This window comes from Vidua chalybeata, chromosome 22 (genome assembly GCF_026979565.1).
Source record: "Vidua chalybeata isolate OUT-0048 chromosome 22, bVidCha1 merged haplotype, whole genome shotgun sequence".
Classification (NCBI taxonomy): domain Eukaryota; kingdom Metazoa; phylum Chordata; class Aves; order Passeriformes; family Viduidae; genus Vidua; species Vidua chalybeata.
Genome location: NC_071551.1, coordinates 3,054,925 through 3,081,642, shown reverse-complemented (window position 1 = coordinate 3,081,642; position 26,718 = coordinate 3,054,925). Strand labels below are relative to the sequence as shown.

Genomic DNA, 26,718 nt, shown 5'->3' with positions numbered 1-26,718 from the left:
ATCTGAACAAGCAGAGCTGCTCTAACAGAGCCTCCTGTCACCACACCTCCCATCCCATACCCCGGGAAGCGGGGGAAATGTGCCAGACTCCCAACCCTAAAACCAGTCACAGTAAGCTTTTTAGAACCTGCTGCCCTGTTAAGGCAGACATTTTACTAGGGAAATGCCCAGCTGAGCATAGGCAATGCCTACATCTTGACTCTCTACTGCTGGGCTATAAAACCTAAAGTTCATATTAATTCACCAGGGTGATAAGACTGAGATAAACAAGTGACTTTTATAGCTTAACAATGATGAACTGAGTTCTGACATTTCACACTCCATTTGCTTTGGCAGAACTGCAAGATGGATAATCGAGGGCAGGATTTGGCTGTGAAAATACAACTGCTACTATGGCAGGCAGCCATTTTATCCCATCTCTACACTTGACTACATTGTACATGGAATAGAGCACAAAAGCTTCCTGTCTTAGAGAAGTATTGTCAAGGCTGAAGTCATGCTGCTGCATCTTATTTATCTGCCATGGAACACAGAAGATGAAAAGGAACAAACCAGTAAAGAAAGGAATATCTTGAGGTCTGACTTAATGACTAAAATCCTGGACAATTCGATTGTTTCACAAGGACAGGTCACTCAAAGCAGAATATTTCACATCTGAGATTAATATTGTGCCCCTCAATTTCTTGCTGTTGGGTTTGTGCCCCAGGGGCTGCTGTACAAAAGGAAAACCAAAAAAACCAGACACAAAGGAAATCTCAGAGCAAGCTACAAAATGTTTTTGCACAGAGAGCACTAGAGAATACTTAGTGGGGGGGGGTGAAAGGAAAGAAACAGGAAATACAACAATAATAGATTTTAATTATCTTAAATTGGACACTCAAAATTAATTAATAATTCTGGTTTATCTTCTCCCACTTTTGCAGTTTACAAAACAAAGTAACACCTTGGCACAAACAAACATACACAAACCAAGAGCAGCAGGAAGAGAATACTTGTAACTAATTAACAAATTATACAGACACTGCAGTATAGAGTATTAATTATAAAAAACAAGCTATAAGGATCTTAATTATTTTTTAAAAGCACAAAATAAGAAAGTGTTGGAGCACACAATAATACAAAAAAAAATAGTATTGCCTTTATGTTCTGAAAAAAATAAAGCATTGAGGAAAAATAGAGAGCGCTTTTATAATAAAGGGCTTCACCAGAACATACAGAGAGTTGGGCTGACTTCAGGCTATATTAGGAAGAAGTAGCATTTGAGCGTGACTTCACAACCTTGAGAATGCCCTTTCTAGTATAATTTTGGTAGCTGATCATGTGAACAGTATGTGCACATGTTTGCACATAAACACCATGTTAAGACATACAGGACATGGGAAATACTTTACCATTCTATTATTATTTTGAAATTGTACTCAGGAGATTCTTTCAACATCTATGTTCATATGAAAAGTCAACAAATTATTACTAGACTGACATTCAACTTACTCCTACATTTGTTGTTTCAATTTAAAATAACAAGAAACATTAGGAAAATGCAGAAGAAAAAGCCATTGCTTCATGATTTAGAACTCTCTTGCATTTCTGTAAAAAGATTAATTTTAAGTTATACTATATGTACAAAAACGGAAGAGAAATTTGAAGTATTTCTGTACTTTTGTAATTTCTCATCTAAGAACAGGCAGTTTCTAGCTGATTTTAAGACATTCAGCACTTAAACAAATAAATACTTTTAGTTTTTAATATATTATATTTAAGATTTTATTCAAACTCCTCACAAAACTCACATTTATACAAATCCATCCATTCTTTCTTTGAGATAGATTCCAAATAATACCGGCTATCTATTAAAGTTCTCATTGAACAAGTTTCTTTCTTGTATGACGGTAAAATAAGATTATTGCTGAAACTGGCTGCCTGTTCTTTAAATTTTATTTATGCAGGGTCAAGCCTTACCATCAGTGCTTAAAGAAATCCCATGATTTGAACGTTTGGCTGTTTATAAACACTAGTGTTTTTCAGCGGTGCCGGAGCCGGTTGTCGCGGAGGGCTGGAGGCACTCGCTCTCCCCACGGTCAGTCTGCACTGAGGTGCAGATCGAGGTGCTGCTCTTGTTGGTAACACACAAATACAAGGTCTCAGTGGTGATATCACCTCGGTAGCAATGGGAAAAGTGGCCCAAAGGTGGGATTTTCAGCACACTCTCTGGTATGCGGTGGCCGCACATATTCCATGTATAGAAGGAAAGCGTGCACAATACTTTAGGTGTCCTGAAAGACGATTTATCTTCATTCTTGACTCTTCACCAAATACTCATCTGAAAGCCTGTTGTTTCCCCTGTAAAAGGCAATTTCCTTACAGAAATCTTCTAACTGAGCAAAGTTTAGAGCAGTTTTGGGATTGTTTCCCATCTCTGTAAATCTGACCATAGGGGTCTCTTGAAAGAGAATTGCTAAGAATTTCCAACTGGACTATGTAATCACAGCGCCTGGTATCAAGAGGAGGGGGAGTGACATGAAATCACTGACTTGTGACATACATTCCTCAGCAACAGCAGCTGCTGCCTAATGACAGCTAATAAAGGGAATCTTCCCTTGACAGAGCTGCATGCCTGCAGTGGGACTGGAATGTGCCCAAGATAAACGCACTGATAACCTAGGAAGCAGGGATCACCCAAAGAGTATAAAAGACAAGCTTCAGAAGAGACACAACAGGATAAGGAAGAAAGAGACTTGAAGGGACATCTCAGAAGAAACAGCTTGAACTTCCCTATTCCCAACGAAGTCAGCGCCATGGACACTAAAGGCTCATTTTTCTATGGCTTCCTTTTGCTGCTGCTCATCCAGCTCCAGTCCAGCAGAGCCAACCCTATCTACAGCCTCAGCCCTGCCAAAGAACTGGCCAGCATGGAGGTGAGGACTCTCATTTTGCAAGGTTAAACTTTTGGGGTGCTTAGCAGAGTGTGAGGTGTTGCTTTGCCTTCATTTTGCATGACTGGATCGCAATAACCGCATCAGCCATCACATGCTGGGGGACAAAGCCTCAGCTTTTCAAAGGGGTTCAGAGAAGCTCTGTAGGGCAATATCCTCCTGTGTTGGGCTCACCCGAGCTCCTGGGCAGTAGTGGGAACCAAAATTGTGATGTTGTAGGATGCCTGCTTTGGTGTTTCAGTTCTTTTAAAGATACATCTTCCTGGGAACGAAGTTCCAGGGGAGGAAAAAATCATCAGAGTAGCTCCGTAAGAACAAACAGAAAACTCTGAGGTGGGGTCCTGTCTATATGTTTACCCCTGCTCCATATGGCTCTAGCTTTTTGAATTTGAGAGATCTGGTTGTGTATGGATGAGAGATGAGGAGGTAAAGTGGAGTACGCAAAGACAAACTTTTATAAGTATTACTAGAGGAATAACACAATTTAGTGTGGCTCATCCAGAAAAGCTTCCAGAGCTATAAAATTACCGCTAAGCATTTTAACAAATAATAGAGAAAATCCATTGTTACAGCACAGTACAAGCTTGAGACTCTGATGGGATCTGAAAGCTCAAACCTTTCCTTGGGCTGGTTGGTACCAGTAACCAGCTTCTCTTCTCAGAGGCCCTAAGAACAAACTCCCTGAGTTGATAAAGGACAATTGAAGCTAAAGCTGCCTCTGGGCTGTTTCCAGCAGCCAGGAAGAGTGGCTTCCAAACGCACTCACTATCAGACAAGCCATAAGGCTCATTCCTCTATATTCATATTCTAGAGTTGGGCAATTAGATTCCTCTGATTAGTTGAGCTGCCCTTGAGGAGGTTATCTGACCCCAGTTACACAAAGCTTTACAAATTACCAAGAATGGTACCCAGGAAGCAATCACACAGCAGGCATGAATTTACCATACAGGTATTTTCAGTTACTTTCAGGAGTAGCAATCCTGTAATCCCTGGGGCAGAGATTAGTGAAAACACCTAGAGCTTCTCCAAGTGATGTCATTGAAAGAGCCAGGGGTGACAAAGCAGCAACTTCTGAGAATGTGGGTGTGGGCTATGTGGCTAGAGGTTCTCTCAGACTGTATACCACTGGTGGGCTGAGTGGACCCATTTGCATTTTCTTCTCTGCCACGCTGTCTTCCAAACTTGCCAGTAAGATACACATGATGGCAAGCAGTTTCATTCTGTTCACAAGGTGAAGCTGTGTCTTCCCATAGATGGAATTACCGTGAACAGGGATATAACACAGAGGACAGAACCCAACCACCACCAGTATCCAACCTGTCAGTCTCCCTAGGGTGGCCTATGGGACCATCGATGAATACAGAACAGAATGACTGGAAGAGTTAGCAAATTACCAGAAACCAAGGAATTTCATTAATTTAATCCTTCTCTTATAGGCTCTGCTGGAAAGACTGGAGGATAAGTTTGCAATGATCGAAGCCTTGGAGTCCAATCCTGACCTGCAAGAACCCAAAACCCAGGAGGAGATTCTGTCAGAACTTGCCGATGACAGTGACAACCAGAAGGCTGAACCCAGGCTTGCACCCAACACCCCTCTGTCCTACAGGGACCCCTTCCTCAAGAGACTGAGGGGGCTGCAGATGCCCAGGATGATGAGAAATTCTGGCTGTTTTGGGAGGAGGATTGATCGGATTGGCTCCCTGAGTGGGATGGGTTGCAATGGTGAGTCCTGCCTAAGCCATTTCACTGAATAGCACAGACCGTGTCTGTGCCATGGGACAGGGAAGGACCAGCTTCTCATTTAAGTTTTTAAGACACAGTTTCAGACTGGAATTGATTTGAGCCTAGTATTTAAGCTAGTATTGGTTTTTCAAAAGCATTGCTGACAATGGTGACACGCACCGAGACAAAAACAGATTCTAGTAACATTTATTTCATGTTTGGTTTGCAGGTTCCCGAAGAAATTAGGATCAACCTCCCTAGAACCTGCTCTGGAGAATGCTTTACAGTACCCCTTCCTCCCAAGATGAAAGCCAGATGCTTTCTAAGCTCCTCAACAGAAAGTTATTACTATTTTTATTTATTTATTTATTTATTTATTTGATGTTTTTTAAAGAACATTTCTTACGCTAGCACTGACAAACCATCTTTAAATAAAACTAACACATTAGACATCTGTGCTGGACCTCTCTCCTGTCTGTTGCATTAAGTTTTCTTGTATTTGCCTAAAGTCAAAATCTTAAGTTTTATTGATATTCTGATACTCACAAGCCTGGATCTTACTTACATGAGACAGAAATCTTAGTAAAAATGAAAATGAGTTTTTGACTAGAGGCTTTTCCTCTGCAGTAAGAAACGCTAACAGGTTATCAGGAAAAAAAACCAACTTGCTTAACATTGAAAGATCATCATGAGTCCTCCTATAGACAGGGTTTCAGGGATAAGAGAGTCCTTTTGCTGGTTCAAATTATTCAGTTATGGGAACTGCTACAAATGCCTCATGTAATCAAAAGTTACATGAAAAGAAATTAATAAAAACATAACACTCCACAAGTTTCAAGATAACCAGAGGGAGGAAAGGGAATTCATTGTATATGCTTTCTAGCAGTGACCAAATAAAGGTTACGAGCATCAACAGAAAGATACATCATTAACTGTGTCTTGTCTCACTCTGCACGTGGCTGAGATGCTGATTCCCAGAATTTCTTGAAGGATCCTCAAAGGTTTGAATATTATCACGATATTCCTCATGAGAGGGTAGGGGGGATCACACAGCAGCTCGTATGGAGCATTTATCACTTTCTGGGAATGGTCCCTTGCAAAGTTGTTCTAACATGGCTAACGGGAACACTGGAAGTCTGATAAGGCTTATTTAAACTTAGTTACTAGATTTCACACCTAGGAGCTGAATTTGACCCAAAACATATTCTAGCACCCCACCAAAGAAGGTAATATTGCAAAAAACACATTCAGTCAGCATCCCAAGGAACAAAGAGTTTGGATCCCCATGTGAGCCCCAGCAATGGCATCAAGCCCAGCTCAAAACAACTGTCCTGTGCTTGACTGCAGGTACTGCTAGGAACTGTGTTATTTTGAGCACCTCATGAGTCTCATTCCCAGAATCTCAGTGCATTCCCATGTACCTGAGTACCCTGAGAAACTTGTTCAGGGCTTAAGAAGGCAGCACCAGGACAGACTCAGTTGGAACAGTCCAATTCTGACTTTGCTTATGCAAATGCACATGGCAACAGAAACAGTACCTGGTGAGGACAAGGAATTGGAAGGCAGGTGTTCCATAGCTGCTGACAACAGCTCTCGGGGACCACAGCTCCAGGGAAAGGGTAAATTCAAGTGCACACCCCTCCGTGCACGAGGCCAGTCACAGCTAAGGCTGCTGCAACACTTTAACAGGGCTCATGTCACACATCACATTTCTGACAAGCCACCCTCCCAGTCACTCCCTGCAGTGCTGACATGGCCTCCAAGAGGGATCTGTGTGCTCCTCTCCACACTGGGCCTTGTGATTCTTTCCTAGGGAAGATGGGCAGAAGTGTAATCTGAGGGAGTAATTTTGCTACACTCCAACAGCAAACCACAGCGTGATACAAATCCTCTCCTTCCAGCAGCACCAGCAACAGATAAAATATTTTGTGGAATAGTGTCCACACAGGTTTCCCTGACAGAAGAATAAATTCCCAGGTTAAGATTCCCAGCAGCATCCATGGGATATCTCTGCAGTGAAAGATAGTGAATTTGCATTTACTCAATTTCACAGATCATGGGGGTGTGAAGTCACCCTTTGGGGAGCCCTTGTGGGCACAATGGGGCTTTGCCTTCCAAAAAGGCTTTCCAAACACACCCACTGCAGCACGATGGGAATGTGCAGGTGGATCCCTCCACACCAGCAGTAGGCAACAGCCTGACTTCCCCTGTGCTGCTGAAAGTAAAAACAACTCATGTACTCTGACAACAGCTCTTGCTGGAGCTGAATTTTACCCAGTCAAGCACAACTTGCACAGACACTGTAAATTGTCCCTCCCTGTCAGCCCCTCAAGGCACAAAACACTGATTAGTTCAGTGGAATGTGCTAAAAATGGCAAAAAGAGGCAATGCTTCCTGACCTAAAGCCAGGTGGGTCCAGTATTAGCAGCAAGCCAGTTCCTGGTGGAACAAGTCTGTATTAGCTTGCAGACAGTAGTTTAATAGACCCTGCAGTCTGGGAGAACCTAATTGAGGGTAAGCAATCGAGGAAAAAAGCATCTCTGACTGGATTTTTACTGCTACTGCCATACACACGCTGAGCTGTAAAGCACCCTCAGGGAAATCTTGCCGCCAGGTTGGAATAGTGCTGCACTCAGGAGTAAGCACCGGGAAAAGCTGAATGGGAGAAACTCGGCACTGGTCAGCTCTACAGGCAAAGAACATCACCCCCAAGGATGGAAAAAAGCTGCCACTGTTGCTGTGAGCACAGGATCAGAGAGAGCAGGGAACAATCTTGCAAACAGCCATCATGTAAATGAAGAAATATCTCAGTGGGACCACAGAAGGACCAGGCTAACACCCTTCACACATCTATAATGACATTTGCAACCTCCTGCCCTGCCAGACTTCATTCTAGCTTCTGAACAGTGTTTGGCAGTACCCATTATTGGCTGTGCACAATTCAGCAGCTTGCTTTCCTTTGGACTCTGAAACACAGGAATTCCATTAGCGTGCTCCATGCACTCTGTAAGGCATGAGCCTTGTTTGGAATAGGGGTCTGCTTGGCATGGGGGATATTTGCAAATTAGATCTGATGGTTTCTCTGCCCCTCAGACACTGCACTACCCCTATCCAGCTTCCCACTAAACAAAATGCTTCCACTGAAATCCAAGTTGGCAGGCAAGAATGCCAAGAGGAGCTGTCAGCACTGCTTGGTTTCTCTAAATCATATGTGAAGTACAGGGCACACACCCTCCACTGCTGCAGGGAGACGTGGATCTGTGCCAGTTCACATCCCAATCTGGCCACAACCAGCTTGCTTGATTTACTTCTCCTGAATCTTGGCCCCCAAAGGCCTTTGCTGATTGACATCTGCTTGATAAGAGTGTCCCACACTTCTATGTGGGAAGGAAGGAAGATTTGTAGGACTTTCCCCCTCTATTACCATCTCCTGACTGCTCTCTTGGAAAACCAGCACAATCCTGTACATAAAAAGCAGAGTGGGGAGGAGGTAAAGTTTATGACAACAGAAGGTGATCTAGGGAAGGCAACTAGAGTCAGGCCTGCTATGCTGGGAACTGGGAGACAAGAAAAGAAGAATAAAACTGGTGTGTTAATTCAGCCATCCCAGAGAGATATTTTCCAGTACAGGCATCAAAGAGCTGCTGTGGGAGTAAACAAAGGTCTCAAGGTTGTCATGTCTTAGCTGTTAGTCATGAGTTTTCAACACAGTATTGTTTTCTACTGAAACTGGTATATATGGGTTCCAGTCTCTGCTTTGAAGTGCTTAAAGTATCAGTAAGATGTGTGTTAAACCATACATAGCCCATACAGCAATCAAAACAGCCTGGAGAAAGGGACATCCTATTCACTTTTAAACTGTGATCTCAACATCCAAACCTCACTTACTGACTCCCCTCCCTTCCCAGACAGCAGTGGAGCTCACTGACGTCTCATCCCAGCTCCCAGTAAGCCTTTTCAGACACTGCATTTCAACAGTGGATGCAGAGGAGACTGAGTGTATCCCACTGCTGTTGAAAAGCCCTTCAGCACCCTGGACAAGAAGAGCAGCTTCACTCTCTTCTCACACCCCTGCAACAGCCAAAGCTCCAGGCAGCCATCCTCTGCTCCTTCCAGCTCCTGCTGCATGATGCACAATTGGGAATGCACACACCTGTATGGAATGCACACGCACTGAAACGACACCTTGTACCCTGCTAGCAAAGCAACAATTTAAAAAATATTAATAATCTCACTGAACACCACTAATTTTTTTCTGCTAGAGCCCCAGTGCATCATTACAGGGACAATGACACATGGTTGGATTCAACAAGCCTATAAACCTCTCCCATTGCCTCCTGTGCTGCTGCATTTATAACCAAAGGCAGCACAGAGCTGAAGCAGCTCCCCCAGTCCTTTCTCCTGATGACTCCTTCCTACCCCTGCTAGGGCATCCTTCCTATTCCTTGCTTAGTTAAGACTGCTGTGGCACTTCTTTAGCTCCTCAAATCAGATTTTCTGCCATTCCCTCCCAAGAGATGGTGTTACCCATCTCAAGCTTCCTGTGGCATTACATACCCACCAAGGGAGAGGCAGAGGGCAGCAGGCAGACAAGCTGCTGGCTAACTCTGTGTTAGAGTGCCTCAGAGAGCTACTATGTGCATCCTGTACAACACAGCCCCCGATGCACAGAAGCGTGGAAAGGCAGTGAGCCTTTGGGTCAGATATTTCTACAGTGCTCAAAGACTGTACTTATATTTTTGGCTTGTAAGCATGAGATGAAAGCTCAAAAAGTGTCACTAATTCTTTTCTGTAAGGCAGACAGCAGGACAAAGCAGAAAAGATAGCCACAAACTAAATAAACATTCAAGATAAAATTAAGATCCTTCATACCCTGGAGAACACAAGTGTAAAACAAGAGGTAACACTGTAGTTTAAACCTCTTTCATTAACTTACTGGGAGGAAGGTGAGTTCTCAGGAAAGAAAAGCAGCACAATGTGCACAATTTAGCTCCTTATCAAACATGGCAATTCCCTCCTTTGAAACAGCTGCTGTGAGAATGTGGAACTACAGTGGTCACAACCTAATGGATCACAGCCATTCCTCTCTGCCTAGTCTAGGAGCACCTTCTGTACAAACTGTTAGATCCAGGTAGCTCATAAATAGCAACTACTCAACTACCTCAAATCATGCTCTTGGATGGTGCCATGTTCTACTAGTTTTATTATCATAAAGGGCAAAAAAAAAAAAATACTGGAAACATCAAAAGGCCTTGAAAGTGCTGAAGGAGACACACAAACATTTTACTCTCAGACATGTTACAGCTACATGAATACTTCCCAAGTGCCATAGTTCAAATAAAAATATATTCATACAAATGTAAAAAAAATACAATTTATATACACACACCATGGTATTAGCTTACATCATTTCATAACAAAAAAAAACAGTGCAAAAAAAAAACCAAATGGAAAGGTAAGTTGCTACCATTGGAATGGTTCACAGTAATTAATTCAAAACTGCATAATTAACACTGCACAGGAAGCCACAAGGCAAGGAGGAAGGCCCCAGACTAACCCCCTAACCTTGCCATCAGAACTAACCCAGTTCTGGGTTATTTTTCCCTTAGTGTTGCTCTGTTAAAATGTTCCTGGCACCTATGTTAGAATAAATTTCTTAGTAAATCACTTAGCAACTAGAGCCAGGGTAGAAGCAGTAAGTGTGTTGTAAGAAAGGAATTAAGTAACTGAAGTGTGAGAAGACTGATTCAACACAAACCCCTTGGCATCAGTCCTCATCTGAAGGGAAATGCTGCATCTCCAAATGTCAGGTGAACTTGATTCCTTTTCTGCAGGCTACAGAACAGTAACTGCACACTGAGATTTCCCTTTAAAGCAGCAGAATACCCTGCTGTTAGTGTACAGAAATAAAATGGGACCAGCTCAAGGCAAACAACCTAAGGAGCCTTATTCATGTGCAGGAAGAGAAGGAACCTTCCCTTCCACACACACTCAACATGATCAAGAGGAGAAACATTTGTCATGGGGAGACACAGGACATTCTTGACAGGTGTTCTAACAGTACAGGATTGCCAATTCCATCTAAGTGATCTGAAATCCCACAAAACCAGGATTCCTGTGATTCGTAACTACCCAGGAGCACAAATCCTTTGAATGAAAAGTAGCCTAACATGAGCATATTTCAAACCTACAGTCCAGCTTCAGGGAGTGCAAATGGGTGCTGGAAGCTTCCTGGGACAGCTCAGTGTAAGACTAGAGCTCAGGGGACACAGGCATTTCAGGCAACACCTGCAGAGACTATCCAGACAGAACATCCTTACTCTACTTACAGGGAAAGAACTCGCAAATCAAGAGTAGAAACTGATGCCAACTCCTGGGCTCTAAGGAAATACAGAAAATCAACAAAGTCAGCCTTCTGTCCCAGTTCCCACCCAGCCAGCTCCTTATGGCAGACAACAGGTTAACTGGAGGGCTCAGAGGCTGTGTAGAAGCCTTTCTGGAATACATTCCCCATGTAACTTGTCCCAGTATCTTGGCTGAGAGAATGCTCTGTGCTTTATCAAGCCAATCAGCTCTGCAGTCCCTGAGGCACAGCACTGGCTTCCCACTGAGGGTTATCTGCACAGAGAACTCAGGAGGGCAGGTGCCTGCTGGAACAATACAGGTGCTGGCCAGGATGGTACCTGCTAAAGCACTGAACTGGCTGCAACTGGCTCCTAAGTGCTGATTTTACCCTTACAGATTGTTGCAGTTGCAAACATTATCCCAAACATTTTTAGAGCACAGACAGGGCCGCTTATAACCTGCAGGAGATCCTGCTTTAGTCACCAGCACCAAGTATCCCTCCTTACAGCAGCCTGAAACTAAAGCAACTCATCTCACAACACAGAGATAATTCAACCAAGCCCAGAGATCATCAGCTCTATTTGCTTCCAGAAAGCAACACTTCTCCATGCTCTCAGGATGTGGAGTTCCCTGGTCTCTGACTCCAGTTGGAACGGTGCCCCAGGCTCCCACTGTTTGAGCAGTGCAGGGACAAAGTGCCTAAAAATGCCAAGAAATGCAGCAATGTCAAGTGGAGTGCCACCAAGCATCTTAGAAGAATCTCTTACAGGGAGATAATAGAAACAGCTAACAGGGAAGAGATCTCCTTTTTCTGAGATGTTTGCAAATGTATTAAATATCTATAAACCCAAACAGTAACTGAAATGTAACCATTTTGAACTCCAAATCTGCTGAGCTGCTCTCAAAAGTCATCTGCTGTCAAAATCATCACAGCAGAAACATTTCCCCATGAAAGAAGGAGAGAAATTAAGAACAAATGAAGCCAAAGTGAAAAAATATGGCCAAAGGGGAACATGTGCAAAGACAGGTATATTTCCAAAACGCTGGATTTTTTAATACTGTTTCTTCAAGAAACCATCCTTGAGAGCAGCTATTTGATATCTGCAAACTTCAGTATCTCCTCTTAGCGGTGACTATAACTCTCTCCTCACACAAATAAGGCAACAGTTGCAGGAACAAGGGAGGAAGAAGAAAAGGGAGTCACACAGGAGGAAGGGAAAGATACTGCTGTTCTTTGCCCAGGACACAGCGGAGGGAAATGGTTCTTTTTTCCAACTCTTCACAAAACCCCAAAATAAAATGGCAGAACACGCAGTGTCAGGACAACATCTGATGGAAGGAGATAACTGGGGGACAGGGGAAGAAAACACCCGGATCAAGAGTTGTCAAACCAAGTGCCTGAGGCCAATCAACAGCTCTGGGCTCAGGCAGCTCCTCTAATTCTCTGGCTAGCAAAATGTTTTCCAGTTGCCCAGGCTTGATATGCACGTGAGAAGCCAAACGGGAGGTCTTGGGCCTTGTGCGGTCCAAGCAGAATGCGAGCATGTGTGCCGGCTGGAGGAGGGAGGAAGCCACACTGACAGAGGGGCAGGGGCATCAAATGGTCTGATAGTGCTGTCTCAGTCTTGCCTGCAGGAATTCATGGGTCAGGTTGTGCCGAGTGATTATCCCAACAACCTTAAACAGGAAGAGAAGAAAAGATACCAAGTCTGTATCAGAGATGTGCCACTGAAAGACATCCAAAATAAAAGTGGTCATTCTTTTCAACACCCCGAAAAGAGGAAACCTGAGAGCAGTTCTTGACCAATGCTGAGTTAGAGTGGATTCTAGTTGAAATTCACAGAAACAACGTTCCCCCCTCTACCAACACTTACTCTTCAGGCAAGAATGCTGATTTAACTACACCCAAACAAACAGCTTAACCACTGCTGTGGTCTCTGGCACCAGTAGGACCCTTTAACTAGGAAGGGAAATCCTTTCCATGTCAGACAGCACAAGGATGTAAAATCCTTCAGGAAGTAAAAACTGCAATTGGAAATAACAAAGCTGTCTTTTAGGGCTTCATTCAAGACATTTCTGGTATTCCACATGGCATGACTTCAGGTAACTCCTATCAGATACATTCAAGGAAGCTTTAAAGACCAAAACAGAGAAATGGTCAAGACTAGATAAGAGGTGACTGCACACTGGCAGGTGACAAAAGGGACCCTCTCCCAGCCTGCTGTGGATAAAGTCAAACCACACTTTTCAGCTGGTGAAAACACCTCTCTGATTTTACACATGGAAAGAGTTTAGAACTAGGCTATTCTCTAGTACCACAAGAGCATCTTGTACTAAAATGGAACAAGCCAACATCTCTTGTTTGGAACTCACAGGCCCTGCAGAGTAACTATGGGGAACTTTGAGGCAGAAAAAGCAGTGCTGCCTCACACAGATCACGTCAGGCTTAGGGGAAACAGTTTCTCATAGTGGTTATAGGAGATTGCTGACATCTACTGACTGTTCCTGAGCATCGTAGATGGCAAAGAGAATAGGGCAGTGAGTCAAGCACAGACCATTTAAACACTCCTTTGCTTTGCTGCTCCTGTGAGTAGAAATAGAATACAACTTGAATACAACTCCCTTCCTACAGAAAAACCTCTTGCCCCAACATGTAGGAAATTTTGGTCTTGGCCTGAATAAAGCTGTGAAAGGAAAGGCAAATTAGTGGCCTCTGATGATCTCAAGGCCTCTCAAAAGATAGAAAAATGGGACAGCTTCTACAGGCTGCACACCTGAGACAGGAGTGATGCACGCCCTGTTCTTTGCAGGTAAAGGGAAAACAGGCTAGGACACACAAGATGACAACAAAGTCACAATAATCAAGCCTTCAGGGCCCTAAAAAAATCCTATTCTGATCTCTTTAAAGCATTTCTGTTTGATGTTAAAAGAGATCTTAATTGTCCCAAAGATGGAAAATGTGGCACAAACACTGTGGTTTCCTTGCTCAGCTAAGCCAAGACAAGGACTCACCTCTCCAACTGCATTCACAACCGGTAAATGCCTGAGTCCCATTGTCCTGAACAGGTTGAAGACTTGTGACACATGAGTATTTGGAGAGACAGTAAAGGGTGATGGGTTCATGTATGGGGTGACATCCTAAGAAAGAAAAACAATCATGTTATTTACAAGAGGCGTTTTCAATATCTCTGGGAATCACTAACATGCAACTCCTACAAGTCCTCCATGGTACTGATGCCCGGACAGAGTATTTGACTGTGGTCATCTTCTGTTTCTGCACAAATATGACATTATTTTGGTTTGGTTTGTTGAGAAGTTAAACTGGACAGGCAACACCTTATTCTAGAAGTAAAGCACCAAGGGACACTGTTACCTCATAGCAGGGGATTTCCACATGCAGAGAAGGCTGAGTGCTTGAGGAGCACAGGATGTTGGTCACTGTGCCAAAGAGCGTATTAAAACATGCTCTCAATGTTTTTTAAAGGCTTTGGACACTTGTAAATATATATCAGGAGGCACTGTCACACTGCAGTGCATATCTTACCACTATCATACGAGGGTTCAGCAATGTGAGGTCCAGATCATGGATATCTGGATAGCGGGGATAATCCTCTGACATCTCTGCATAGGACAGACGAGGCTGACTTGCACTCTGTAATTAAAATAAACCCCACTGAACCCATGTGTCACCATTCCAGACAACACAAGCAAGCAGCACAGCAAACCATGCCTCCTAATTACTCCCCCAGATCTCCTTCCACACCCACACACCCACCTTCTGCAGAGGCTCTGTTACTCAAACCTACGCAGGCCTTTAGCTGAGAGAGAACAGACCTGCTCCCCAACCTCTGACAAATCTACACTCGACACTGGAGGTCAGCAGGAAACCAGCCTTGGGGGATCTGGGCCTCAGATACTCTCACTGATCTCAATGACACAGCTGACATTTTTCTGCTAGGACCTCAACACACAGCAGTAAAACTAAAAGTATATACTGCTAGATGCTCTATTTGCATTTAATATCTGCCCTCTATTCTCCACTTCTGCATATCTTTATGTCATTTATTCATATCATATATTCTCCATAGCTTTATGCAACAATCAGGTCTGTTGGATTACTTTTTAAACAGTGGCTGTCCTTTTCCTGGGTATATTTTCAACTTCCTTTACTCTAAGAACTGCAAGGGAGAATTCACATTACCTGTCTGCAACTTTAAAAACACACATGCATTCCTTAAAGTGAAAAAACAGATATATCCTTTTTGGCAGCCCATGAATATTGTTCCCAACCTCCTGAGGAGGCAGGGACGTCTCTGCTGCAATTCCTGAACAGGAAGACTCACCGACTGGCTCTCAGAGTAGCAAACCCCCCGGTCAAGAAGGGTGACCAGCTGTGAGCGCAAGATCAGGCCATGGAAGGTCAAGGGTCTGAAGCGTTCCTCCATGGTCCACTCCTCACTGGGAGACTGGTCAGGGTACAGGTTGGGGTAAGGAGTGTATCTGTGATGGATTTAACACCATGTGTTACAAGCTTCACATACCCCAACTCCCAAAAGAGCAGCTATTTCATCTCTTTGCAACCTTCCCCTGAACATTTTGGGGACTCTTGCTAGGGACAAGCAAGACTTCACAAAAAAAAAAAAAATAGGAGAGAGAGGTCAAGAGCCATTATGTGGTCAGAGCAGCAGAACAGGACAGTCTCCTAACTCAATTTCAAATCACTTGCTATTAAAGCACTTTTCAGTCCCAAATTACTCAAATTCTAATAAAAGCTGAAGCATCTGACAAAATATTAGTGTCAGGATGCCATTCATGAAAGTCATGATCACTGATGTAGAAAATTATTCAGTAGACTGGGCTTCTACTCGGAAGTAACAGCAACACAAGCTGGGTGACTCAGCCCAGTTACCAGAAAGGTGGGATCAGTATCGTGGCAGCAGGTCATTAGCTGGAATAAGTGAGCTTTCCAGAGCTCTCACATTTTTGCAGACAAGAGAACATTGATTTCTACAGAAACCTTCCCAGGTACTTCATCCTCTCAAGGAAATACGTCTGTATAAGTGTTTGAAGGAAATGTAAGAAGTTGGACATAACCCACTTGCCTGGGACTTGGTCACAGGTGTGAGACGCAGCATTGGCTCCTCAGACCTGACAAATCACTTCTAAAACATGGATATCAGCACTGTTTCTGCTGGCATACGGAATGACAGAGACTGTATGAAACATTCTTTACAACACATCTCAACCTATGGAAAAACCCTGTTTCCATACCTTTGTGCCTACCAGGACCTCACCTTCTCTCCAGCATCTGTTGCAACAGATCCTCTTTTTCAGGAGGCTCCTCTGTTGCTATGTGCTCGTCACACATGTTACGCAACTCACTCGAAGGGTAGGACTTCATGGACTGGCTACGCTTGCGCTGCTCTCCAGCTCGAGTGAGGATGCTGGACTTCTGGATACAACAAACAATTTTCAGATACTCACTAAGCAAGTCAACAGTTATCCAAGAGTGACTGTGAACTACTAATCAGAGCTTTGTGCCACCACATAACATGTTCATTAGCCACTGCTGCTGCAGGACTTGCAAGAATAGCCAATAGGACTGTGCAATTCAGTAACAAATCCAAACGTTTCCATGTCTATGCTAAACTGATTACTTTTTCCTCTTAACTTTTGCCTCTAGGAATGCAGCCCAGTCTTTTGTCTCTACCATCACCCAGAGAATGGAATGAAATGGAGTTCTTAAAAATTTTCTATTGCAGTAGGTGCTTATCTCTGACCCAAATTCTGCCCAAAAGCTAAAATAACTAAAGCAAGGCCATTCTGAATGCAAAACAAAGCTCTCTACTCTTCAACCTATCAAACAAGCAACCCTTTACCTTGAATTTGATGTTGTTACTTATCAGTTGATTTCCCTTCATGAACTCCCTCTCGTTGCCCCGGTTCTCTGTCACCACAGGGAAGGCATGATGAACAGTCGTGCGCAGGATGCTAACAAGGGACTGGATCCGAGTGTGTGGGTACACGTATGTCAAGTTGGGTTCCATGATGTCACTGGCTTGTAGTCTGAAGAAACAGAAATCCAAGATTGCTGCATGCATCACCTCAGTGACAGAAGGCTAGTGATGAACAAACATGGAAACAAACCAGTTCCTAAACAAGATCCTGAAGGAGTCTGCTGCAGTTAACTTCTGCTAGCTCCTTTTACCTGTGTGCTCACCTTCACTGTGGTATCAACAGTGATGGTACACCTGATTTTTTTTTGTTTGTTTGTTTTTTATAACATAACATTGTATCAATGATGCACTGGAGGAAAGGCAGAATGTTCTAACTTACAATAAAGTTTCTAAACACTACTGGGAAGAGACAACAGGTAAGAAGAAGATGACATTCCACAAGAAGCAAAGTCCAATGGAATGTTTTCACAAAAGCTCTTGCTGAACTTCCCAAATCCACCCTGAAGATTTCCATCCATCCACCCCCTCAGAAAGGGCTTCAGCATCTCTTTCCTGCTGCAGGCCTGGTGCACAACTCCTTTCACAGAAGCCCTCACAGTTGCTCCTCAGAGCAACCAGGTTCTTTGAAGATGTAGCATCATCCCCCTGTATTAACGCATTTCTGAGCAAGAATCCCCACCACAAACTCTAACCCACAGCCTGGCCAAGAGGAGCAGCCTTACTTATCCATTTCCACCCCGGTTTCCCACTCCAGAAGAGGCACTCCTCGCAAGTTCACATGGATGTCATAGATGCCTTTGTTGAAAAAGTCTCCTGTCCACTTGGCTACCTGCATAGCAAACACGAGGTCTACTGAGTTGTTGTTCCAAGTGCAAGACTCCTTGGCTTATGACAGCCCTGAAAGTAACAAAGATTCATGGCCAGCACATGTTCAAGCAGTCTGCAAAAAGCCAGAGCTAAGGTCCTGCACTCACCATGAGGGTGATCATTATGGGGAGCCCATAGGTGATCTCATTGGTGGACTCAATGAGGATGACGGTCAGGCTGATGGTCATGCGGACCACTCCTCCCAGGAATGCTGCTGCCCCAATCAGTGCAAAGGTTCCTGAGTAGATGTGATCCAGACCAATGTAACTAGAGCAAAGCACAGAGCCCTCAGATTAGGAAAACCTGCCTGAGAGCTCATGGTGCACCTGCAGCATGTCCTTCACACGCACACTTGATGCACCTTTTGAGGAGGTTGGCGACCAGGCGTCCGAAGGCAGCCCCACAAAGCAGTGATGGTACAAACAGACCACTGGGCACAGAGATCCCATATGTCCAGCAGGAGAGTAAGAAATAGAGAAGGAAGAACAGGGATAGGGTGACTGGGCTGAAAGTACCTGCAACACAAGAAGAATCATGACTAAAGGGGCATATGTCTGTCCAAGGTAGAGTCTTGCACCTTCCACCCCTCACAGCAGGCTCATCTCACAACAGCTACTGAGTCTCCCAGTCCAAACACACATGCAGACAATGAGTAAATAAAAAGAGAGGAAAAATAGCCCTTTCTTCTCATCAAAGAGACTTTCACCAGTTGTACTAGCAGTCCTCCAGAGCCATGAAGGCCTGAAGATGTTGCTGGCCTTGTGGTGCTTTTCCAGCTAAGATGAAGCACTGAAGCTTAAGCGTGGGATGAGGCAGTCTCCTAACTACTTACCGTCCTGGTGGAAGAGCTGCAGGATAGCTGACTCCTGAGGGTTGAAGAAGAGCGTGGCCATGTCATTGTACGTTTCATTTGGGCAAAAAAAAGTTTTGATGCTTGAATTTACATCCTCTGATATATCCTAATGCAGGACACAAAAGACACAAAGGGTTAAAATTCACTGTCTCCTACATTAGCCTTTGGGGAGAATGCGAGTAACACTTCTGTTACTGTTAGCCATTGTCATCACCCCAGGACAGCCATGCTTTGGGAAGTTCAGGCCAAACATCAATAGCAGAGATGGAGCCTACAACATCAATGGGCTCCTTGACTCAGAGCCTGAGTCGCTTTGTACAAAAGCACAATGTAGGTTTCATCATTACCCTAAGTTCCTGCAACCCTCCATGGGCTCTCACTGCAGTTCTGTTATGTACTGCATGCTGTCAAAAGCTCATTACATGCCTGTGCTTCTCTGCAGGGCAAACAATATGACAGGGAATATAATATTCACATAAGAATCCCTCACCTGCAGGCTCAGGGTGTCATTGCCACTGTGCCTGCTGGAAGATATTGGCCGGCATTCCCCCAGAACCATGGAGGCTATGAAGACCACGACAGTGGTGGTCAATGACACAAGCAAGCTCTCCAAGACTCTGAAAGACACAACAGAAACCACATACTGAAGCCACACTCAGCACTGTAACCTAGTCCCAGCTCTGCAGATGACTTTGACAAGGCTGCAAGAAGCAGCAATCACCACAGCTTAGCATCAGAACAAAGGACACTGCAAATCAAGTTGAATTTTGACTTGGTTCCCAGGGATTGCCTTAGCTCCCCTTTTTAACTGCTTGCCCCAAAAATAAGCTAATTCTGCCCAGAGAACACACAGCAGTCACACATGAAAAGCCCCAGCATTCAGTAATGAGGCTGCTCACATGGAAACAATGTTCTCTACATCCTTACAGGGTAAAAGGGTAGATAGGACTGGGCAGGACAATGCACAGTCTCTCAACCTCTTTTCTAACTGCTGAAATACACTTATTTTTCTCTTTAAACCTGGGCTTTGTGTTTAGAAACTGTCTAGAGCAAACAAACAGCTGCTTTCAGAATAACACTGAAGTTTCTTCTCTAAACAGCACAGATATTGTGGATTTAATTAACCAACAAGATTTTAAAAAGTGACATCAGCTATTCTTTCCACATCAGTTTGGACAAGGACACACAAAAATCCAGCATGGAGACAAAGCTCTGGTTTGTTCAGCCTTTATGATAAAGAGCTCCCTCCACTGCCCTTATAAGAGGGATTGCAATTCTCTCTCAAAGTCATCGAAAAATTACAGAGACTGAACATTTGGTTTCCGGTGTTCACTTTTAAGTTCTATGGAGGATTCATTTAGTGATTTTTAAAACAACCAGTCTGAGATTTCCTCCAGTCCTACTCAAAGGCTCTTCTAGACGAATGCTTTTGCTCTGGGAGCAGAGATCCCTGTACAAACTCAGGAGAGCACAGATACCTGACCAGCTTTGGCTTGGGATGCACATTGCGCATGCGATACTTGGCAAGCCTCTTGTTCAGGCAGTTAAAGGTGGCTCCAAGAAGGCCTCCTACAATTCCCATCAGAATGAAGAAGCCCAGGTCCACAGCTGTCCAGAGGTGGCATTTCTTATCAGACTCAGAGCACTGTGCAGAAAAGTGTACAAAAAATATTGACAGTAGTTGCTGTAATTTCTTACCAACACTTCTGTCTCCACACCTAGAGATTTTGAGTAGCTAAGACCAAAGGGCAACAATTCTGTCTGAGGGTATCAATGTATTGCAGCTAAATATAAAGTGCCTTCCACTGAAATACAAGCATGTGTCAAAAGAAACCTCCAAACTAACAGACAGAAGCACAAGGCTAACAAGAGACTGGAGAGTAGGGAAATAACAGTAAATCTTACCTTAAACTCCCCAAAGTTCAGCAGCCCAGGGAGCTGGAAAGACCCCCAGCTTCCAAACTGAATCCCAGAGCGGAAAAAATTCAAGGTGAAAGTGGCAGCCATGGAACAGAAAAGCTGTGGAAGAAAAAAAAAAGGGAAGTAAAAGTTCCCAAAATTAATATTGGCATAGTCAGCTCTTCCTTGAGACCTATGCCTAAGCAAAGGAACTGACTGTGGAAGGGACCAGGCTGCAGAGAGCCCAGGCACAAAAGCCCTCTCTCCCAGGTATACTAAATCTGCTGGCTAGAGCTGTCCCACAGTTCCAGATAACACCAGGCTCATCTCTGCCCTTGATCTGTAGTAGTTCTGGAACACTGACAGAACAGGCAACCTCCCTCCTGCCAAGACAGCTCAGGAAGAGGCAGGATCATTGAAATGCCCTCATGTTCAAGCCCTACCAAGAGGAGCCCTCTTCTCAAGGAAGATACTCACAGAAAGAGTCAGAATCATCACTCACCACTTTCCATGTAAGTCCTTGGTTCCAGAAGGAGGAACCTTCTTCCAAACTAAAAAGAGTGCCTCCAATTGGGGCTCCAAAGGCAGCTGCAACCCCTGCAGCTGCTCCAGCAGATACAAAATCCCTTTTATCCCTGAAAATTAAGAGAAAAACAACCTCAGTTTAGCAAATTAGAGCTCTAGAGATGCTTCTGCAAAGTAAGAGATCATCCCCATTTATGGAATATCCCAGGGATTCAGGAATGAGAGTTGGGAGAAAAGCTGGCCATGGCAGACACCACCAGTTCATTAAGCTGCAGCATTGTGCTCTTTCTGTAGAGCACAAACACAGAGCAGAATTCTGGTACTGCACAACTGCCCAGTATGTGAGGAACCATCCCAAACTCCAGCATCACTTGAAAGAATTACAGAGATGAAAGGGCAAGAATTTGTTCACATTCAGGAGAACTAGCCTTCTCTGTAGTATATCCTAATCATAAGGGGTGAGCTTTCAGATATCCACATTAAAGGTTTGAAATGGGTAGAGATCTGCTGAGAAACACAAGAGAACATCTATAAACAGGAAGACCAGAGCAGCTTGGAAGAGTGACACCCTGATGTTGTCTTGCTGTAGAATGAAACTGCAGGAGTCTAGAAAGAAACTGATAAAACAACTGACTGGTTCACCCCAGCCTGCCACCCTTCTCCCAAGGAAGTCTGCTCACTCATCCTCCTCTCCCCACCTCCACATCCTGGGTACAGTACCTGTCACTGCAGAAATAGGGAAAGTTAAATTGGATCTTCCTCAAAGAGATGCTCTGGAACTACAAACAAAGTAAAGATTTAGAAACACAGGAGATGGGAACTTACTCTTACAAAACAGTGGCATGACCAGGACAATGACTCAGGCCAGCACTAACCTGTGGCAAGCCCGCACCCACAACAGCACCACTGTGAATCATTGGACCCTCCTTCCCGACAAAAAGACCTGGAAAAACAGGGCTTAGTGAGGGAATGCACTTTCCCCACCGCCACCTTCCCTTGCTGACAAAGCCAGAAGAGATCAGCTCACCACTCCCATGCCATGGCACATCTCTCTGAGCTGAGCCTGCAGCTCCTCAGGGAAGTGCTGACCTCCTGCTCCCTCAACAACCCCAAATGTTTGCAAAGACTTGCACAGATTCTGCACTCCAAGTGGGTGGAATAATTGAAAAACAACTGTTACGAGGACTCTGAACTCTCCGGGTTATTCTGCCCTTCTGCCCTCAGGCTGCTCCTGACGATGTGTCCTGGAACATTCTCAGGTCCCTCTCTTGGATTCTGCCACAAAGAGTCACATGTGACTAGCCCACTCAGAAAATCACCTGTTTCCCTGATAGCCCTGATCCTTCTCTTTATTCTCTACTCTTCAAATGCACTCAGGGCTCATGACTCTGCTCCAAATCACCAAAATTACTTTACTGGAAAGGCAGGGCCTTCTGTGCCCTGTGTAAGCAGAGAAAACATTTTTTCCCTTCAGTGACTCCTTCACCCAACAAGATCAACACATCAGAGCCCTCCTTACCTCCTGCCACACTGAAGAGCACTCCCGTAGCTTTGCACACCACAGTCCGCAGACGCACAACCCCTGGAACCTTCACTCCATTGAGGTAGCACTTAATTTCAGGAATTCCTGACCCAGCTGCTATAGGCTGTGGAAAAGAAACACTGACACTATGGTGCACTGATTTCATACCTGACCAACAACTTCACATCAGAGAGCAAGGGACCGAGAGACTCTGCTTAGCTAAATCAAATGGCACTATGAAGCTAGTTTGATGCTTTGGGGCAGAAAGTGTTTCTAGCAAGGATATTTCATATCAAGGACCTGTGTGAGAGGAAAGGAAGATTGTGTAAGGAGCAGCAATGGACCAAAGTCTTACTTGGATCAGGACCAGAAGACTGGCAAGAAAAACAAAGGTCAGGTTGAACCCCAGCAGCTCCAACAAGGACAGTGCCAGGCAGCCTTTCTCAGTGCATTCCTCCACAGCTGCAGGATGGTCAAGGAAAACAACATTCTCCACACCAACACACAATCACTTGGTAATATCTGGGCCTCCCACTGGCATCAAGAGCTGAGCCTGTGCTTCCTAATCCAGCCAGAGCAGCTAACACAACCTGTCAGGAAGCCAGGCTTCCTTTTCAAAGCTCAACACTGAATTAGGAAGAAGGGGAACCACCCATTCTGTCAGTCTCTGCTTATGTACCCAATACTGGAAACATTTCTTGGTTTCAAGGGCTGAATTACATAACCAAGTTGAAAACTTGCTTAGTTATGAACAACATGCCCACTGGCAAAACTGTGAAAGTCAGCTGTTCTGAGCAAAAGATGGGAACAGAAAGGAAAAGGTCACTTGAGTCTAGCAAGGCCCAAGGTAAAAGATACAGCTTTGTACCACCTGAAACTTGAGCTGGGTAAAGAGCCGCACGAAGAAATCTACAAAGAGGCCCACCTGGGAAAAAGAAGACAGAATTGCCATCAGGAATTTCTACATACAAATAATGAAGACCACCCTCTAGTTAGTAATACCAGAAATATGTACACAGGGGAGAACAGAAAATGAAGAAGACAAAAGCATCATTCAGAGTAAAGCAGCTATGAAAACTCAGATTTCTTCCCCCTCTCTCACTGGAACAGATCCATCCTAGCATTATTCCTGAAGAGATGCACTTCTGCATCTGATTAGTACCCATTAAAGTACTAATCTGCAGCATTTTTAACACGCTCCACATACTTAAGGGTACAGAAGAAAACTAGTATTTAATTGAGGCATACAGTCAGCTGAGCTAATTTTCACAGTTCAGCCATAAACTGTCATCCTTTTTTACTAAGTTGTTTGCTTTGGACAAGTTTTCCTGTATGCAAAACTAAAGGATTTGCCAGACTACTTTACAAAGAAAACCCAGCAAATTCTGAAAGAAAAAAAAGGCTTCCTGAAAAACAGTCTATAACAACATGCTATAATTCCCAAAAGACAACTCCATCTACTAAGCTCTCATCACCATGAAAGAGAATGCTTCCTCTTAACTTTACTCCTTAGCCATTGACTTCTAAATTATTCCTGCTTAGTCTCCTGAATTTTCCTCATTCCCTAAACAGCATGATCCTTACCAGTCCTGTACAGACTCCAATAGCAAAAACCAGCACCCACTTCACTGCTTCATATCTCTGGGCTTTCTGTTTGGAAAGAGGATGGAAAAAAAAAAGTAAAATAAACGCAACACAGAAGCAGGGATTTTCTGGAAGGTGGGTTTAGGCTCCACAGTTCAACAGGCAGAGGTCACAACAGAAGGTTGTGACAACAGCAAATTGAAAATAGGAAACTGAAAGACTCAGCGTCTTACTCACTTTAAACCTGAGGCTCACAAGAGATGCTGGGAGCTATAATCTCCACTTTTTTTTTTTTTTTTTTTTTGTAATAGAGAAACCAGGAGAACACATAGAATTTCAGTCATAAAGAGGAAAAAAACCCATAAAATTTCCTGCAGTGCATATTTAGAATCACAGAATGATCTGGGTTGGAAGGGACCTTAAAGCTCATCTCATTCTACCCCCTGCCATGGACAGGCACACCTTCTCCTTCCAGGCTGGTCAAAGCCACATACAAAAAGGTTTTGAACACCTCCAATCCACAGTTTCTCTGGACAATCTCCATGGTTTTAGCTTATGAAAGAACAAGGTCCTACCTTGTTGTCCATACTTTCCAAAATTTCCAAGTATGGGTCATTGATACAGCGATCATAATCCAAGCTCTGAAATGTGAAAAGGTCAATGTAGGAGAATTAGCTGCAAAAGGTTGTGAAAAAAATTATGTCTAGAAGACCTTGTTAAAGACTACAGAAGTCATTGCTACCCCCACAGTAGATTCTGCAAACAACAGTAGGAGAAAATACTCCTGGAAACACCTTAATTTGAATATTTAGATCAGTCAGACCCTGAAAATCTGAAAATCAGACCCTGAAAATCTCCACTTTGACAGTGCCGGGGATAACACTGGATCTTTATACTCACCCTCTCACTGCAACAGGAACACTAGCTAGGAACTCCTGTGCAGATGAACCATATAAATTCTTCATTTTATTACAGCAGGGAGTTAACAGCAATAGTTTCCCACTCACACTCACAAAACTCCACTAGTGCTATCCACATCTTCACCTTTTCAAGCCAAGCTGTAACAGGCTGGGCTGGTGACACCCATACTAACAGCAACTGTTCTAAATACTTCAGGGCCACCAGACAGTGATGCAAAAAACAAAAACCTCCTGTAAGCAGCAGAATCTGATATATGGGAAGATCTGCTGTGAGCCAGCATGACAACACAGACAGCAGAAAGGCAACTGTGACCACATATCTACAGATACTTTCTACAGTCACCAGAAAACAAGGCCACCAGAGCCTATAAATCTCACATTGAAGAAGTGGGAAAATGCACCAGGCTCTGAAAATGAATTTTCTCAACACGAGTGTGACTTGAGACCAAACATTCAACCTACTCACAGAGCTTTATCCCAGAAACATACAAAAATGAGGAACAGTTCTTTGCAAGCACAGCAAGTCTCGGTATTTCTGCTGATGCCAATGCAACCTAATGATCCACATTGAGCATCTGCCCCATTACAAACCTGTCTGCAGTTAGTATCACATTAGTATCAGAAGCTGCTACTAGTAAATTCCCCACCTCATAGTCTTTGCGTGGAAGGATCTCATCCTCCTCTTCATGAGTTTCTCCTAGGATCGTCTGCAAAAGAAATGCAGGAAAGGAAAACCATGAAGGGAACGAATGCATCTACAGCTGCTCATGTACACCGGTAGCAAAGCCAAAATACAGACCTCCTTTACCATTGTTGCTTATAAACTGAAAGTGTGAATTACCAGACCACCACTTACTTTGTGGTAACACTAAAGGGTCTTACCTTACAGCTTGTCCCTCAGCCAGAGCACACATCACTTCTATACAGAAGCTCCCGACAGCTAAGTCCTACCCTACATCCTATTTCCTTCACAGCAGCGGGTTACAGGGGAGCACAGAACAATTCTGAAGAGAGCACTCTGCAGTGCTAGAGTCAGAGAGAGCTCCTGCCAGGACCACTGCCCCTTCCAGCTGCGAGGGGCAGCGGCTTCAGGCGCTGGGATACGAGGCGCAGACAAAGAATGCGGGCCGGGGTAGGGACAGCGCGGGGCTCGGGCACTGGCAGTGAAGTACCAGGCCCGGCAGCAACATGGGCGGGAACGGGCTGTGGCACCGGGACGAGCATCGGGTAAGACACTGGGCCAGAGCAGCACCCTACGGTGGCGACACCGGGCCCTGAGGCGCGGGGCCCAACACTACAGCACCGCTCCCCGCCCGCCCTCAGGCGCTCCCCAGAGCCGGGTGGGGCCGGGCCGAGACCCGGGGTGAAGGGGCTCCGCCAGCAAGCACGAGTCCGGGGGTGGGGGTCAGGGGGCGGCTGAGGGAGGGCGGGGCGGCGGCCGTACCAGCTCCTCGGGGGTGCGGCTCTCCCGCTCGCCGCAGCAGCAGCAGCAGCACAGCCCGGCCCCGCACCGCGCCATCTTCCGCCGCCGAGCGCGCCCCCCCCGCCCCGCCGCGCGTCACTCCGCGCGCCGGCCCCGCCCCGCCCCCAG

At 44.7% G+C, this 26,718-nt stretch overlaps 2 protein-coding genes across 4 annotated transcripts; one reads left to right on the top strand and one right to left on the bottom strand.

The window, feature by feature from the left end:
* Positions 1-838: 838 nt before the first annotated feature.
* CLCN6 (chloride voltage-gated channel 6) lies at positions 839-26,654 on the bottom strand. 3 transcript variants are annotated; one of them, XM_053962758.1, is made up of 23 exons: positions 26,572-26,654; positions 25,775-25,834; positions 24,783-24,848; positions 24,208-24,273; positions 23,482-23,548; positions 22,979-23,085; positions 22,621-22,747; positions 21,977-22,044; positions 21,822-21,880; positions 21,079-21,211; positions 20,583-20,696; positions 20,156-20,322; positions 19,168-19,294; positions 18,657-18,783; positions 18,186-18,339; positions 17,932-18,091; positions 17,680-17,786; positions 16,880-17,066; positions 16,295-16,452; positions 15,344-15,500; positions 14,545-14,652; positions 14,013-14,138; positions 839-2,340 (listed from the first exon to the last, which is right to left on the bottom strand). In XM_053962758.1, exons 1-23 carry the CDS (start codon positions 26,644-26,646, stop codon positions 2,317-2,319), a joined length of 2,544 nt encoding a protein of 847 aa, XP_053818733.1. In that variant the 5' UTR covers positions 26,647-26,654; the 3' UTR covers positions 839-2,316. The 3 variants fall into 3 exon arrangements, with proteins under 3 accessions (XP_053818733.1, XP_053818732.1, XP_053818734.1); XM_053962757.1 differs by lacking the exon at positions 839-2,340 and adding an exon at positions 9,918-12,677; XM_053962759.1 differs by lacking the exons at positions 839-2,340; positions 14,013-14,138; positions 14,545-14,652; positions 15,344-15,500 and adding an exon at positions 15,653-16,191.
* On the top strand, positions 2,286-4,923 carry NPPA (natriuretic peptide A). Its single transcript, XM_053962773.1, has 2 exons — positions 2,286-2,915; positions 4,370-4,923. Exons 1-2 carry the CDS (start codon positions 2,796-2,798, stop codon positions 4,685-4,687), a joined length of 438 nt encoding a protein of 145 aa, XP_053818748.1. The 5' UTR covers positions 2,286-2,795; the 3' UTR covers positions 4,688-4,923.
* Positions 26,655-26,718: the final 64 nt, after the last annotated feature.